This window comes from Lithobates pipiens, unplaced genomic scaffold (assembly GCF_037356315.1).
Source record: "Lithobates pipiens isolate NorthernLeopardFrog02 unplaced genomic scaffold, aLitPip1_a1.2 Scaffold_18, whole genome shotgun sequence".
Classification (NCBI taxonomy): domain Eukaryota; kingdom Metazoa; phylum Chordata; class Amphibia; order Anura; family Ranidae; genus Lithobates; species Lithobates pipiens.
In genome coordinates this window covers 139,344,281-139,362,645 of record NW_027507758.1, presented here as the reverse complement: position 1 = coordinate 139,362,645, position 18,365 = coordinate 139,344,281, and the positions used below count along the sequence as shown (strand labels likewise).

The 18,365-nt window shown below is 43.3% G+C and overlaps 1 protein-coding gene across 7 annotated transcripts in view; it reads right to left on the bottom strand.

Annotated features, from left to right (window-relative positions):
* Nucleotides 1-18,365, bottom strand: part of NINL (ninein like) — a 248,261-nt gene that overhangs the window by 102,616 nt on the left and 127,280 nt on the right. For all 7 annotated transcript variants that reach the window (XM_077486175.1, XM_077486181.1, XM_077486177.1 and 4 more), the window contains 2 exons: nt 5,804-5,944; nt 2,822-2,980 (listed from right to left, as the gene is read on the bottom strand). In XM_077486175.1, the coding sequence (XP_077342301.1) occupies nt 2,822-2,980; nt 5,804-5,944 (300 nt within the window). The remainder of the gene's footprint in view (nt 1-2,821; nt 2,981-5,803; nt 5,945-18,365) is intronic.

The window sequence follows — 18,365 nt, the reverse complement described above, 5'->3', positions numbered from 1 at the left end:
TTAAACTTCAGGATGGCACTGCGGGAGGCAGGTGGGCACTGGCAGGTGGCATGTGGTGACTTTCATTGCTGGCCGTGATCGGGACTGATGTCCCGATCACGGCCGCCGGTGATCGGCTTTTTTTTTTTCTCCTCGCGATGTCAGCGCGAGGAGGAATAATAGCCGATTACCGGCTCCGTTCTATCACATGATCAGCTGTCATTGGCTGACAGCTGATCACGTGATAAGGGGTCGGGATCGACCCCTTACACGGATCGGTGATCAGGCGAGTCTCACGGACTCGCCGATCACAGAGCGCGCCGCGCGCGCCCCTCAGGGGGCGCGCAGGCCGCTCGTAACCGGGACGACGTCAATAGACGTAGTCCCGGAAATCTAGGTCCGCGCTAATGCCGTCATTCGGCAATAGCGCGGTACCCAAGTGGTTAAAGGGGTTGTAAAGTTATTTTAATTTTTTTTTTTAAATAACAAACATGTTATACTTACCTCCACTGTGCAGCTCGTTTTGCACAGAGTGGCCCTGAACCTGGTCTTCTGCGGTCCCTCGGCAGCTGTCTCAGCTTCCTCCCGCAAGTACTTTTCACGTTCATGCAAGCTCCCTCGCATGGTGAGAAGCACTTGCGGGCGCGCTCCCGTGATACAGCCTGCGGCTATAGCCGCTCGCTGTATCACTCAGCTCCGCCCCCCGGCGCTCCGCGTCATTGGATCTGCTTGACAGCAGCGCAAGCCAATGGCTGCGCTGCTTTCAATCCATCCACTCCAGCCAATCAGCGGCCAGGCTGAGCGACGAAGAGGATGTCGGGGGCGAGCACGGGACTTTCGAGGGGTCAGGTAAGTAAAACGGGGGGACTGGGGGCGCCGGCACTGTGAGATGTTTTTTCACCTTAATGCATAGAAAAAATATTTACCTTTACAACCCCTTTAAACGTTAACATTTTCTATATTGTAGCTAGCAGTAATGTAACATAATCACCTGATAAATGGCCATTTAGAGTCATTCATTACTAGTCGGGTAATTTTTCAGTTTGTTTGTGCCGATCTGTGAGGCTGTGATCTGTGATGCTGAGCCATTTACTCTGTCCTGTGATGCTGTATACTTATGACACTATGGGTGGAAGCAAGTGGAATATAGGGGGCTGAGTGGGTGGATTCTATAAGGGGTGGGGCTTATGAGAAGTGGGTGGGGTCAAAAAGAGCAGGCGGAGTCTGGTACCCCCCCATCCTAAAATTTCACCAGCCGCCACTGTCCAAACCTCACACTTCTCTGGGGGGCATACATTGTAGCCCGTGCTAGGCTGTGTCCCTCTGATCCCCTGATGAATTGGAAAATCTTTGATGGAAATTGCTGCTTTGCATTAATGGGGACCTGGATAGACAGAGTTCTGAAATAACATAACAGCCTAGGTAAGACTGCCATCTTAATCAAAGCTATTCTCTCAATCCAAGACAGGTTTACATCAGACCACGTCTTCACATCCTCCAGAAGTTTAGCAAATAGAGGAGGATAGTTCACTTTATAAAGTGAGGAAATGTTGTGGGGGGTTAGATAAATTCCTAAATAGGGAAGAGACATCGGTTGCCACAGAAAAGAATATTGGGACTAAAGGCTCCCTAAAGTCAAAATTTGACAGGTTGATATTCAGAGCTTCCAATTTGTCCTGATTGACTATTAAGCCCAAAATTTTCCCAAAACGATCCAAGAGGGATGGTAGATTCAGTAGGGTGGTGTGGGGGGGAGTGATGAAAAACAGTATGTTGTCTGAAGATAAAGTGTGTTAATGACTCTGTCCCATAAACGCTTCTGGTCAAAAGTTTTGGCCCACCTCGCTTTTTTTCAATTCTACTGAAATTCAAGCAATTCAAGTCCCAGTTTAAATGAATATCATCAAAATGTACAAAACTAAGCAGAATAAAATCAATATACATCTGTTCTATTTTTGTATTTTTATTTTGTGTTTATTTTTGTATATATGCTTATATTGTGAGACTTGTCCCTCATGATGTATTTGTATAGCCTGGGTGGCATGTTTCTCAATGTATAAGATGGCTTGTGGGTCCAGGTACTGGAACCTGACTTAGAATAAATGAAAACCGGAGTTAGACTTGCTGGTGACTCTTTTTCCAGGAAAGCCAATGAGATATAGACACCTCCTTTAACAGGAATGGGAAACAAATCACCAAGAAATACTATAAAAAGAAGTCCTTCTGCTGAACTGCTCAGTTTTACAAGAACAAAACAGACAAAGAGCAGAACACAAGAGCAGGAATCAGGCTGTCCTGGAAGACTCCTGGAAAATGTCACCGATAAGTTTAATTCCGGTTTTCCAAAATCATCTTCTAGGAAAGTCCATGAGTTGATTAGCAAGAGGGATGATAAAGAGCCCAGAGACCTCACCTCCCACAGGACAGACCATAAGTATCACAGATATGGCAGACCCTGTATATTAAATGTATTTATTAAATTCTCAACAGAGAGCAAGCTAAGGCACCAGTGCCTGCCATATGGTATTCGATTTAAAACACCTACTTGAGTGCATAGTAAAATCACAAGTTCTGCATTTGAAGACTGTGCTTTGGATACAATGAAGTTTGACAGTACACATAGGAGAAGATTTATTAAACCTTGAGCACTGGAAAGCTGGTGCAACTATGCATGGTAGCCAATCAGCGTCTAACTTCAGCTTGTTCATTTAAGCTTTGGCAATAAAATCTGGACGTGGATTGGTTTCTATGTAGAGTTGCACCAGATTTTGCACACTTCGGTATTAGTAAATTCACCCCTTAGTGTATGACAGTTTTAATCCAGCAAAAAACAGTTCCATACCAAAAATATTTCTTTACCATCCTCAATACCCTCTTCTTCCCAAATGATCATGATCTGCTCTGGGTTTCCAAAGCCAGTCCCGTCATCAATGCTTGAGAAAACATGGAAGCCTCCAAATCCCGACAACAAGGATGGAGTTTTATGGCTGCTGTCTTCTAGCTGCAGATGAACAAAACAATCAATTACCTAAATGTCCAAAGTAGATAAAATCTCTTAAAGAGTGTTTTTATTAGAATGTGAATGTTCAGGAAATCTAAACTTTCCTTCTCTGTGAACGGGCATACTTTCAAACTCAGGCAATAAAGAGAATCTATGGCCTGCTGAGAATAATAATGAAAAGTATGACCTCAGGGCTTTACAGTACATAATCCTACTATATGATAATTGTGTGTTTCTATACTTAATAGATTCCCCCAAATATAAATAGATTCGTACTTAAAGCGGTTCTTCACCCTAAAGGGGAAGTTCCGCTAGTATTATCCCTCCCCCCCTCCGGTGCCACAATCGGCACCTTTCGGGGGGAGGGGGGTGCAGTTACCTGGATAATCCAGGTAACTGCACCCACTTCCGGCCAGACCGCCGCATGGCTCCGCCCACCGCCGCATGGCTCCGCCCCCCCCCCCCTCGTTGTGTTCTGGGAAACACACAGTTCCCAGAGACACAGCGGGGAACCAGCGCAGCGCGACTCGCGCATGCGCAGTAGGGAACCGGGCAGTGAAGCCCTCTTGCTTCACTTCCCGATTCCCTGACAGAGGATGGCGGCGGTGGCTGCAGCGAGACGAGCGTTTGCTCGTCATCTGCCGCCGACATCGCTGGAACCTGGGACAGGTAAGTGTGATATTATTAAAAGTCAGCAGCTGCAATATTAGTAGCTGCTGGCTTTTAATATTTTTTTTTTTTGTGCAGCTCCTCTTTAAAGTGTATGTCCAACTGAAAAAAAACAGTTGTTTTCGTGAAGTATAACTAAAAGGCAAAACGTTTTCTTTAGTTTTGGGTAGAGTGGAGAGGGATTAGAACACCTATTAGGTTTTTATTGCTGTCTGTGCCCTGTTAGGAAAATTCACTCTCTATTTCTTTCGTTTACCATTATCATTAAAAGTGAAAGTAAAAGAAAATCCCAAATTTTGGGTTGTCCCTAGAAAAGTAATAGAGGGAAAATTTTCCAATGGGGACACTAGTTCTGGTAACCTGGAGGTCCCCAAGGAATTCCTTAAATTTGCAGGGATTTCCTCCCACTTCCTGTTTGGCTATGGGACAGGAAGTGAAGGGAAATCTTCGCAATGGGACACACATCGAAAAAAAAAAGATCTGGCAGGGATTAGAACCATCCCATACTCTATCCAAAATGAAAAAAAAAAGGTTTTGCCTATAGTTCTATTTAAAGGGATTGTAAAGATAAAAATTTTATTTTTTTAAAATAACAAACATGTTATACTTACCTCCACTGTGCAGCTCGTTTTGCACAGAGTGGCCCCGAACCTGCTCTTCTGGGGTCCCTCGGCGGCTGTCTCGGCTTCCTCCCTCGCATGGTGAGAAGCATCTGCGGGCACGCTCCCGTGATACAGCCGGCGGCTATAGCCGCTCGCTGTATCACACGGCCCCGTCCCCCGGTGCTCCGCGTCAGTGGATGTAATTGACAGCAGCGCGAGCCAATGGCTGCACTGCTTTCCATCCATCCACTCCAGCCAATCAGCGGCCAGGCTGAACGGTGGAAAGGACGTCGGGTGACGAGCGCGGGACTTTCGAGGGGTGAGGTAAGTAAAACGGGGGGGCTGGGGGCACCGGGACTGTCAGATGTTTTTTCACCTTAATGCATAGAATGCATTAAAGGTGAAAACATTTACCTTTACAACCCCTTTAAGTTTGAGGCTGAATGGGAAAGGGTCAGAACCACTGTCAGGTTTTTACTGCTATCTGGAGCTCCATTAGAGAATTTTCCCCTCACTTTCAGTCCTGCTGACAATTTATCAGATAGAAGAGGGGGTAAATATCCAACAGCAACAACAAAAACTGAAATAAAATTATTTTCTTTAGTAGAGTAGGGAAAAGATAGAGATCCCATCAGCTCTGCAGTACTATCTGTGTCCCTGTTTCAAATTTCCCCTTGATTTCATGTTTACTAAAACCTTGTCAGCAGGACAGGAGGTGAAGGTAAACCTCTATAACACAGCTCCTGATAGCAGTAAAAACAGGCATTTAATCCTTGCCCACTCTGTCCTCTGTGTGACTGCAATGAAAAACCGAATCACTCAGGCGATGATAAATGCCAAGATTGAGGTGAAACATCAGGATAAGGTACATCAACATTTGGCAATCCCGGGTCAATAAATATTACCCCAGGATTTTGCAGTCACCCTTTTACAGCCTTAACTAAATACATTCATTGGTTATCAGTTTGAGCTTTTTGGACCGTTGCCAACGCAGACCCTGGAACCACTCCCCCCCCCTCCTTTACCTTTTCTCCATTCTCTGCCTTTCTCTTTGATTACTCTATGTCTTTGGTATGCCTCATTAACATTGCCTGGTCCTTGCTACTCCTGGACTATAGCCAAGTTGGACTATACAAGTGTCGGTTCTTTTTGCTTTCTCAACACACAGCGATCAAAATGATGTGACTAGCCATCGACTGCTGGATTCTCCCAGTTACAACAATGTTCACCCCTTGAAGAGGAGCTAGTGTCCTGTTCTATACTATCAGTGTTCTTTTTTTTCACCCTGCATGGAGAACTTTATTATCTACATTACCAGTTCAATAGCTTGTGATGGCTTTTGTATTGTCTTAGAAAATGTTTGAATGAAAAAAAAATTGCAATTGCCGCTATTTTATTTTACAAGTCCTTTACTTTCAGAAAATTTATACTCATTTGGAGGTTCCAATTAATTTTATAGCAAAAAATGCTACTTTTACAGTGTGTGAAAAATAAAAGAAATTGCCCCAAATGTGAAGTGGTTAATAACTAATTAAGAGATTTATGAACACACCTGGTAAAGTGCACATGGGCGATGATGCTTTAGTGGTGTGGAAGCAATAGGCGTGTGGCTAAACAAGCCCATTTGAAACTCTTGAAAGCTTACTCTGCCATCTCCATCTCTGTCCAGCTTTTTGAACAGGTCTTCAAGTTCCTATTAAAAACAAACATAATGTATCATCTGAAGCACAATTAGTAACACTAAGGCCGCGTACACACGCGCGGACTGTTCGCCCAACCTTGTCCGCTGAACAGTGTTTGGGCGGACAGTCCGCTCGTGTGTGGGGCTTCAGCGGACAGTTTCAGCGGACAGTTGGCCGAACAAGGTCTTACGGAAATTCCGAAAAACTGTCCGCTGAAACAAGGTTTCAGCGGACTGTTCGCTCGTGTGTAGGCTTGTTCGGCCAACTAAGTCTCGCGCATGCTCAGAAAGGATTTCCACGTCGGAAGGTTGCATTGCAGTGTATAGGACGTCGTATTTTTCGTCCCGTCATCGCGCACGGTTTCAGCAAACTGTTCGTCCGTCGTGTGTGGCCATGTCCGTCCATGCTAAGTTTGAGCGGACTGTTCGCTCAAACTGTTGGACGGACAAAGTTGGGCCAACAGTCCGCGCGTGTGTACGCGGCCTAACAAGCAGGCCCAGCAAATTGCTTGAGAGCTACTTTCCTAATAAATTGCCTCTTAGGGGTAAAAGCTCTTATGAACATTTGATACCTAATCAGATATAAAAACTGTAATAAAAAAGTATCTATTAATGAGCGCTCCAAACAGGACTTTCTAATGCTTTCTGAAAGTTTTCTGATAGGGAAAAGGTTTTTTTGTGCTTTTTAAAAATACTACTTAAGATATTGATCACTTTTCTATGCAGCTTTAGTATTAGATCAAATGCATGTCAGGAACATACCCCAGCATTTATATCCACATGGGTAATCCACCTTAACCAATCACCATGGTGTTATTAAATCTGTTAAGATAAATGCTGATGAAAATGACAAGAGTCTGTGTAGCCGCCCCATTTTAAATTACATAATCGAAGAACCCCAGTTTGAGTTACATTACTGAAGGTGTGATCTGAAGTCTAATTGCCAAGGCAAAACATAAAAAAAGCACTGTGGGTAGGTGACAAATGGTATTAAAGGCCCAAATCAATAAAAAGAACAAAATTTCAACTTGCGCTTCAAAGTTTCCTTTTGATGGAAGCTTAAATCTAAAAAAACTAAAATTATCATATGTTATCAAATGTGCTGGTCATGGTACACCTAACATAACAGGGATATCTGTGGACTGAACAGAAGGCAGAGCACAAATGATCAGGGTGCAGTAAAACACAAATAAAAACTTTTATACATTTTATATTAAAATAATATTAAAGTGGTTCTTTAAAGCCAGCTCCCTACTATGCATGCAGCTTGGTCCTGCAGCCATTTGTAATGTGTCGCCCAAAGCTGTGGATAAAGCCACTCACAAAACAGGAGAGAGTAAAACAGCTTATTGTGAGTATGGAGATGATCTGAAAATCCAAAGTCTGTCCTGGTTCCTTGCTGGATGGTACAAAATCAGGCCAACTGGACCATCAGATTCTGGAAAACAGCACTGTTCTTGTTGCTTAGTGCAAGCTTCAAATTTTACAGAGTAGTGGTGGCATTACTATGGCTATGTGTTTTGGGGCCCCCAACCCCTGTTGAGGGATGATTGTTCCAGTTTGACATATTTATCTTGACATATTACATGATACAATGGTGACTGGATTAATTGTGTTACCCATGTGGCTATAAATGCTGTGGTATGTCCTTGTAAATCATTAGAATTGCAAAAACTACTTGTATAAGCACCAAGATGTCTCTAACATTACATGCAAGTCTAATTAGATGTGGCCAACTACTAATAGATATAAGCATAAAAAGACTATTAGTTAAGAGATTGAGTGGAATTACTTGCACATACACAAATTCTGCAACCCAAAAACATATTAAATGTTCAAAGTAAAGTCCAAAAATCAAAAAAACTTTATTTCAGCTTTAGAGTGGCCAACTCCAGGCACAAAAACTTAAGCCAGCCATAGACGGTTCGAATCTTGGACGATTCAGCATGGACTGGCCGAGATTCGAACCATCTATGAACAGATTGCTTGTACCCAATTTGATCCATCGATCGACTTGGGTACAACCAGCATGTCTGATTTTTACATGTGAATTACTGACAGTGCGTTTAGCTGTTAGCATAAATAATTGTGTTCTCCTGGCAGGAGAACGTCAGGAGGACTCTGTTCTTGGGGGAAATTAAGTGATTTTCTTTCCTGCAACCACAGAAAAATTGGCTTATCTATGGCCTGCCTTACCAGTATTACAGTAGTTATATATTCCATTGACAAAAAAGAAACGTACCCTGCCCCCCTCCCTTCTGTTATGCTGTATTTTTTCTACAGCTATAAAAATAGGATTTTTTGTACTCACTGTAAAATCCTTTTCTCTGTGATTCACCGACTGACACAGCTCCTCTCTTAGCCATTGGATTGTTTGCCCTATTACTAGGAGATACTAGGCATTAGTTGTAACACAACACTCAGAACTCTTAGTTCCGCCCAAGGGGCGGACCCTTGGGCAACAACCCTCCAGCCTGCCAGGCAGACCTCAGTACATCAACAAGCAGTATATCGTAAAGATAAAAAGGAGGGGCAGGTACTGTGACGGTTGGTGAATCACAGAGAAAAGGATTTTACGGTGAGTACAAAAAAATCCTATTTTCTCTTATATTCACTGACCGACCCAGCTCCTCTCTTAGCCATTGGGAAGTCCCCAAGCAGTGCCAAACAGCACAGAAACTTCATTCACCATGGCAAGTGGGAACTAGTGAAACTTTACCCACAAAAAACAGTGCGTGGAAAAACCACCACAAAAACCAGGGTACTCTCAATAGGAGTGACTACCCATAACCGCACCAAAAACGGTGGAATGTAATGCAACAGTGCATTAACTTAACGGTACTGGGTTTTTATCGAAAAACCAGGAAAAAAGGAAATATATATTGCATATTCAATTGCAACTATACGGCCGCCTGCAAAACTTTGCGGTCAAAACAGGCCTCAGCCGATGCACTGACATCTACCTTGTAGGACTTAGTAAACGCATGGACAGACGACCAAGACGCCGCCTTACACACCTGAGCGACAGACGCTTGGTGTCGGAAGGCCCAAGATGTTCCGATTGCCCTTGTGGAGTGGGCCGTGACCGGAAAGGGGGGCACCTGCCCCTTCAAGGCATAGGCTTGTACTACAATCAGGTCTGATCCACCTGGAAATGGTGGCCGACAAGACCGCCATGCCTTTCTTGGGACCAGCCACCGAAACAAAACAGTGAGGCTGACTTCCAAAAGGGAGCAGTGGAAGACAAATACACCTTTAGAGCCCGAACCACGTCCAGAGTGTGAAGGGCCACCTCCTTAGGGTGTTTCGGCTTAGGACACAGAGATGGTAATACAATGTCATCATTGATATGAAAAGCAGAGACCACCTTCGGTAGAAAAGACGCAACACCACCTTATCCTTGTGGATAACCAGATAGGGCGGCGACTTGCAAGACAAGGCCGCCATTTCCGAAACCCTCCTGGCTGATGTGATGGCCACTAGAAACACCACATTCTGGGAAAGTCAACAGGGGAATCTCCCTGATATTTTCAAATGGCAGTTTTTGAAGCGCCGATAACACCAGGTTCAAATCCCATGGGTGTGACGGTGGACATACCAGAGGGACTACATGTCGTACCTCCTGAACGAAGGTACTCACTAATGAGTGAGACGCCTGAGGTTGCAAAAAAAAAAAAAAAAAAAAAAAAAAAAAGACAGCCAAGGCTGAAATTTGCCCCTTAAAATGGTGCTTCACGCCAATTTCTGGTCTACTCCTTGCTGAAGAAACAGTAGGATCCTGGATATAGAAAAGGAGAGTGGATGCCATCCTTTCTCTTCACACATGGAGATGTAGGCCTTCAGGTACGATGGTATATCTTCTGGGAAGAAGATTTTCATGCCCTTAACATAGTTGGAATCACAGAGTCTCAACACCTGGCTCTCAATAGCCATGCAGTTAAAGCCAGCGACGGTAAAGCAGGATGGAGAATCGGACCTTGAGACAGAAGGTCCTCTCGCAACGACAGTCGCCAGGGAGCGTCTGCCACCTGACGCCCCAGGTCTGCGTACCAAGGACACTGAGGCCAATCTGGGGCAACCAGTATTGCTGGGATCCCCTCGGCTTCCACTCTGTGAAGCAGGCGTGGTAACAGTCCCAGTGGAGGAAAGGCGTAGTTCAGCTGGTACTGATCCCACAGAGCCACCAGTGTGTCCGAACGCGTCTGTCCACAGATCTCTTGTCCTGGACACGAATCTTGGCAACTTCCGATTGAGACGGGAAGGCCAGAAGATTCACGTCTCGTGTGCCCCACTTCAGGCACAGTAACCTGAATATCTCCGGATGCAATGCCCATTCTCCTGGGTCCAGCATCTGGCGACTCAGATAGTCCGCCTGCCAGTTCTTCACTCCCGGGATGTAAATGGCCATCAGGGCCAGTACGTGTCGCTCTGCCCACCGAAGTATGTGAGCGACCTCCCGTGCAGCGGCTGAGCTTTTTGTTCCCCCTTGGTGATTGACGTATACCACAGCCGTGGCGTTGTCTGACTGAATCCTGATCGGGCACCCCTGAATTCTCATCAACCAAGTGGAGAGGCATAGCCTGATCCCTCTCAACTCGCGCAGACTGATCGGCAACTTGCAACTCGACAACAATTCTTCCGTCGACCAGAGGAGCTGACTGAACCCCCCATCACTCCACCGCAGCCAGATAGGCTGGCGTCCATTGTGATCACTGTCCACTTCAGAGGCAGGAACGATTTCCCGGACTGAATCACCGGGGACCTCAGCCACCAGATCAGTGAGTCTCTGACTGACTGACTCACCTGGATCGGACGATCCAGGGACAACTGAGATTTGTCCCATTTTGTCAAAATCTCCTTCTGCAGGACTCTGGTGTGGAACTGGGCATAAGGTACTGCCTCAAAAGGAGGCTACCATGAGACCCAGGACACGCATGCAAAATCGGAGCGACGACCACTTGCGGCTCATAAGCAGTTTTACCGTGGATCTGAGAGTCTGCAGTTTGTCTGAAGGGAGAAAAGCTCTCGCTTCCATGGAGTCCAGCAGCAAGCCTAGGTACTCCAGATGCTGGGTCGGTACAATCACCAACTTCTTTAGGTTCAACAGCCACCCAAATTCTTGCAGGGTCTGCATGGTAATCGCCACATCCTCCTCTAAATCTGAGGCGGAAGTTGCCCTCAGGAGGAGATCGTCTAGGTATCCCACTATCGCGATCCCACGTTGCCACAGCAACGCCAAAACTGGAGCCAATACCTTGGTAAAGACTCGGGTGGCTGATGCCAGACCAAAAGGAAGAGCCGCAAACTGATAGTGGGCTTCCCCGACTGCAAACCGCAGAAATTTTTGATGCCGAAGGCATATGGGTATGTGCAGTTACGCATCCTGGATGTCTAAGGACGCCAGGGAGTTCCCTTGATGGAGTGCAGCGACTACTGAGCAAACCGATTCCATTCTGAACCTCTGCACTTTTACAAAGTGATTGAGGGCTTTCAGGTTCAAGATTAGACGTACCCCTTCCTTCTTGGGAACTACAAACAGATTTGAGTATAATCCCTGGAAACGTTCCAATTCCGGAACCGGTACAACCACCCTGCGATTCAGCAGGTCCCTTAATGCCCCCAAGAGGGCCTCCCGTGGGATACGGGTATGCTGGAGGGGAAGAATCTGTTTGGCGGCCAAGAGAGAAACTCTATCTTGTAGCCTGTGGAAATCAGATCGCAGACCCATTGGTCGGATAACCGAGAGGACCACCGGGCTGCAAACTCCCGAAGGCGACCCCTCACCCGAGACATGGGTGGGGGCAAACCTTCATGTGGTAGCACTTTTATTCGCAGGCTTGGTAGGCTTGCGGTTCCATCCGTGATCGTCCTGTCGGGCTGGGGACATTTGTCGAACCCCCGGGAGGACGAAAGAGCCGTTAGTGAGCGGAAAAAGAGGGCCCTTGCCTACGGCGTGGCTCTTTAGCCTTCCCGGCCTGTGAGAGTAGGGTACGCTTCCCACCGGTGGCATTTTTAATAATGTCATCCAAGGAGGCTCCAAAGAGCCGGTCGCCAAGGAAGGGAAGATCCGTCAGGGCTTTTTTGGATGCCTGGTCAGCAGACCAGTATTTTAGCCAAATCAGGCGCCTCAGCACCACAGCTGACACTGAAGCCCTGGATAGCAGAGGGAGAGTATCCAGGGCCGCGTCACAGATGTACTCAAGGCCTTGCACTAGTTGATCTGCTAGTTCCACGCAGACAGGAGAAGCCTGTTGCTCTCCCAATTCGCGGTGCAAAAGTTTTGCCCAATCAGTCACTGTCTGCGACACAAGTGCGGATGCCAGTACTGGTAGCACCGCTGACCCCACAACTGTAAACAACGAACAAACCACTGCCTCTGCCTTCCTGTCCGTGGGATCCTTGAATGCAGGAGTTCGGGGGTCGGGATCGTGGTTACTTTATTTAACCTGGATACTGGGGGGTCCACGACCGGAGGACCTGTCCATTTTTTGAGAAAGCTCTCCTTAAAAGGGTAACGCACCACCATGTATTTGGAGACTGAAAAGGTCAGTTGGGGGGTACCCCATTCCTTGTAAATTAACTTGTCAAAATAAGACGGGAACACCTTAGGTGAACGTGCTGGCTTGCGGGACCCAAAAGGGACCCGTACATCAGCAGAGGGATCTACTGGCTCCTGAATCTTCAGGGTATCACGCACAGCTGTGATAAGTGCTCCAACAAGCGCTTTGTCGCGCACGGACTTATTCTCACTGTCCGAACGGTCCTGGTTAGCGTCGTCTGACAAGATAGAGCAGGAGTCACCAGCCTTAGCAGGACCCGAGTCTGCGTCAGAGCTATCCCCAGAGGATAGAGGGGGGGGCAGGGGCCGCTTTAGTGCACCTTTCTTCCCACGCATCGCCTCCATCTTGGCAATGAACAAATTGAGGACCGCCGTCAGGGTGTCCATGGGCACTGCGCAGTGTAGCCTTATGAGTTTATGTGAAATCTCCATTAATACCTGTACAATATTGTATTTTGGAAATATATTTCCATTAGATTTAAATATATATGTAAAGTATTGAGTGTTGTGTTGGTGTTACTGTAATTGGTTCAACTTCAAAGCTTGGCCTTTTGTTTTCCCTGATAACATCTCACCTGGGAAGTAAACAACAGCTTTCGTTGACTCATCCAATCAGGCTGTTCCCAATATACATTGACTAGGTACAGTGACCAATTAGGGAGAATTATATTAGCCAACTACAGAAAGTAGGGGGGGGGGGATATAATGCTTTGTGAGCAAGCCAAGTCACTCTGGTGTGGGAGCACACGGCAGTCACCATGGGCTGACCTGAAGTTAACAGGTAATCTAACTCTGAACTTGCACCTTATATTGTATTGTAAATATGGTTCTGTGAGTAATTTGTAAATATCATGTAAGCCAGGGGACCTACACTGTATATTGTGATGTAAATACTGTCTGGTGTGTAATTTGTATATATTATGTAACCCTATAAATAAATGTGTATTGCTGATAGAACTACCTCTTTTGTACAAGATCTCTCAGATCTAGATATGTATATGTCCATACTACCACAATGATTGAGGTGTATGCACATAATCATAAATACTAGTCAACAAATGGCGACCGACGAAGGGACAGGAAAAATTGGTGGTCTCTTTCAGCAGTATCTCAAGGGGTTGCAATATCTACAAAAGGCACACTATGAAAGGGTTTTTCATCTGAAGGCTAAAAAGTAACATTGGGTCCTCTATGTGCTCAATATAGAAATGGGCTATAAAAAATAGCTGTGTTGTACAGTGTGTAATTATTAGGAAGCCTACTGTTAGTATACTAAGGAACACATCATTTATGCTAAAAGCTAAATATATTATAGAATTTGTACATGAAGAGTCCAGATACATTAGAAAGAGATGAAAAGAGCTGTTGCCCAATGTTTCTATGCATGAAGATTCAGTCTATTTAAAAAAAAAAAAAAGGTTTGAAAGATGATTCCTGCAGTTGATGAAGTGCATGTAACAGGAATTGAGAGTACAGCACAAAAGATGGATAGGGAGGACAGACAGTCTTTAGAAAATGTGCTACTTGTAGCTAACAATATTGGCAAACTATTGCCAGGAGTGCACATAACATTTCATGCAGATAATGTCTTGCAACGATGTAAATTACTGGGAGTTGCCAACTCCAGAGATCAGGTTAAAGTTTTACTATTAACAGTTAACTTAGACACATGGTCTTCCTTACCAGACCATGTTAAAGAAGGAAGAGCAGATTACAATGAAACTGTAGATGAACTGCTAAAAATATTATATCCCTTTGACCTAGGCTTAATAGCAGCGTTTAGAACAAAACAGGAAAATAATGAGAATCCACTTCTTTATGCAAACAGGCTATGGTCAGCTTACTATGTAGGCAAAGGGAGAAATGTAAACAGAGAGGACCCAGAGTACAAAACCCTCCTAATATCTAATGCCCATCCAAAATTTAAAATTCAATGTGGATTTTTTATAAATCCTCTTAAAGATTCATATCAAAGTATCATGGATTGTATGCACAATTATTTTCATGTAGCCAGAAGGTCTAATTCTGTGAAATCAAAGATTTATCACCAGCGTACAAACAAAAATACCTATTTAGCAAGTCACACTACAGGAGAATTGGCCACCTTTTCAAACAGAAAGAGACATCATTACAATTACAATGCCTCCAAAGATAAGATCTATAGGCATGGCTCCACAGTTACTAGTCAAAGGCAAATAGCCTCATGCTCCCCTTTGAATGTAAATACCATGGAAAGCGATCTCAGATTACAGCACAGGAGATCAGTTCTGAAAGAACTTACGTTAATAACCACAATTACGTCTCTTGAAAATGAGATTAAGCTACTGAAGGCACATATTCATAATTGGGAAAATACCAATAAAATAATGGAAACATCACAACATGTTCTTAAGGAAAAATATGAAGCATGCCATGCAGATGTGGTACAGTGTAATAAAGAACTAAAAGAAATAAAACAATCTTTTGATCAAATTGTTAAGACCCCACAGAAAACCGTCTATTCCATTCAAACAGAAAATACAGGAGGGAGGCCCAATCTATCTATATTATCTGCTAGGACTTCCCCTTACGGGGAACAAAACTTAAATATAAGCAATGTAGAAACAGTGAAAGAAGTACCAGATCTAATGTGTCATTCAGATGTCTATGATCTGAGTAATTTATTTTCACCAGATCCAAGTGCGGATGTCAGTGAACATATAACAATGTAAATATGTAAATGTAACAATGTGGTAGTGTTTGCTTTCTTTGTGCCAACGAAAGGGAAAAGGGTAATAACTTTTGTATAAGTTATATTTTCCAGGTGCAGGGAGCTCATGAAAAAGTATTTACATGTTAAGCAGGTGTATCAATATAGATGTATATACATAAATACATACACCTAAGGTAATGTATATTAGGCTAGATATTCAAACATGGTTATTAGTAATATAGGTGTTTATCTTCCCCAAAGGATCAGAAGACTGCCATAAATATTCAAAGGTATAGGGTACAAGTGTTGCTTAGTACAGAATCTTACTCTTGCTTCAGTTTATTTTTATTTTTTGTTCTTGGTTGTTGTTTTTTTTTTTTCTCTCTCTCCCGTTTGCAGAAACACATAACAATTAATTTGCAATTACCAAGGTGCTATCCAGGATGTATGGGATGCAATTGAAATGAATGTGTATGTTTGAGTGATGGAATGCATGGGTATGAACTGTCCATGTGTAAACAAAGATATTTTTCTTTTTTGTACTTAACATTGCTTTATGACCATAAATAAGTGTGATCACACTAATGCGCATGCGTTGTACTGTTTATGATTATTTTATCTTTTTTTTTTATTGGAAATGAGCTCAATACTGGTACCAGTTTAAATTTAGATATTTTTTTTTTTTTACAAGTTTAAATGTACTTGCGAATACATAACCTGTGCACAAATATGAAATCTCAATCCCTATAACTATGAGGAACTGTAGGGATGTGGTGTATATTTTTGTTTTCTCCTTTCCTGTGGCTTAGAGTGAAGGTCCATTCACTCTGACACTCGGAAACTACCACGATACATTACTTTGCACCTTGTGACATCTTATGGATTCAGTAGGTCTTCTGTTTTGTTTTGTTTTTCCTTCCAAATTAACTCATGTGATGCTAATATGTGTGAAGCTTATAGATCTACATGTTGTCATTTTAGAATTGAAGTATTTACAAACCCTCCCAGTTTTTTTCATCTTTGGTCTGTCAAAGTATAGACTCATTACCTTGGCTGGAAGTCTGTTCCAAGCATCCACTACTATTGTAGACCATTATGAACCTCTCACAGAGGTACAGTGAGGTGTTATTAATGACTTTTAAGTTTTGTATTTTAGGGTAACTGCCCAAACAAGGATGGAGGATTGGACCCAGACGGGGCAAAGTATTGGGAAACACAGATGAGGACCTTAAAACATAATTTTATGTTGGTTTTAAGGAGAAGCCTTGAATGGAATTAATTACAGTCAGGCCTAACTAAATTCTAAAAAAAAAAAAAAAAAAAATGTTTTGGGGGCGGTCTGTGTCAATAAACAGAGGTCCTGCGCTCTCTAATACAAATTTTTGTGGCCTGCTTGACTTGCAAATTGTTTTGCACTGAGAGTCAAGTAATATGTTAATCACCACCGAGAGAGGGTGTTGCGCAATGTTTGAAGGCAGATTCAATCACTTTGTTTAACACAATTACAGATTCAAGGCTCTTTAACAAATTAAAGGTTGAGGCAGCATTCAATCTGAATAGTTTTATTTTATTTTTTTTTTCTTTATTGTTTAGTTTTTCCTTCAACTTTTTCTCTTAAGGAAAAATATTTTTTTTTTCTTTACTTCCTATATCACCTTATTTTTTTTTGGTGATTCTTCAGTTTGGCTTGCCTATGGTGAAATAAAAAAAAAAAAAAGAGGGGAGTATGGGGAACATTATATGGAGAACATTTAAAGCAATTACAAATGTTGATATAGAATATTAAAAGCTTCCCTTTAGCATTTTGGGGATGGGTCGAGTATCCAACAGTTTTTGTTTTTCTTTTATGACATTGGGTAATTGTTTTATATGAATTTAGGTCATTGTAGCTATTATCATGACAATAGTAACATTAGGGTTTAGCTACAACCATGTGACTATTTTCTGTGTATATGTGACATACAATCCTCTCTACAGTTCTAATGTTGGGCAGTCATCAGATGTGGTCATTGATCATTTTTTTTAATGTTCATTTCTTTCTTTTTGTGCCATAATAAGTTCAAAGAGCATTGCGTGAATATCATATAGATATACTGGGACTGGTGAGACTCATAGTGATTGGCAAATAGCAGGGAGTATAGTACATTTGTACTTAAGAGTATTTTAGTTAGATTTTTCCTGAAGCCACTAGTGACTGGTGACATCACACCTATCTGTATTCTGAAATCAAGTTATTTTTGTCTGCGTAGGCGACACTGCCTAATCTGCAATGAGAACTCTTAAAGTGATGACCTCTTCCATAGCCTGCTAAAGGCAGGGCTCGTGCAGTAGCTACACACGGTAGCCAAGGACGGAGCGGTATGCCCAATGTTTGGGACCAGCACTGAACATAGCTTCAGTTAAAGGAGTTAGGGGTGAGTTGCGATGGCAACAAGAGCCCCCTGCACACTTGAAGGGTCATACACAGACACACAGTGGTATACAGCAGAGTTACTTGCAGGCATATGACCATGGAGGAAGAAAGATGGGGGATGGAAATCAGACACCTGGCTGAAGGGCGTAACCAAATTGTTACACATGTCACTGAGAAAGGGGTCTCATTAGTATGTCGCAGTATATCTATGGTAATTCTAAAAAAAGGTCCTAACTGCTCAGACTTACCAGACGAGCATTCATTTGAATGCATGTGTCTCAAATGTACTTGTGGTTTTCTTTCTCTACCTCTGTCCACATTAACAAAGTATAATCTTAGCCGGGAAAGCTGATCCAAAGGCCATCCAACGGGAATCACCATGGGAGGCTGTCCCAGAAGCAAGGGCAACATGACCAGATTGACATTATTGACTTTCGCACTATCATTATTGGACGGTTGAGAACAAGGATCCTCATGTTTTTTTTTTATGCCTCTTGTTTTTTTATTGTGTTTTGTATCCTATGATTTTTATTATGGACTTATTACATTCAGAACAAGTGAGGACTACCGATACTGGGATCCAGAAATGTGAACTGTAGAGATGGGGAGTTTAAAAGTTTTTTTTTTTCTTCTCAAAGAGTTTTATTTCATGTCAGAGGGCAAAGCCAAACGTTCAAAATATTAAAGAAGATTGCACATAAACCATTATTCTATGTGTGGCCGAGTCTCATATTCTCAACTGGCCACAAGGGGCCATCTGTAGCCTTAT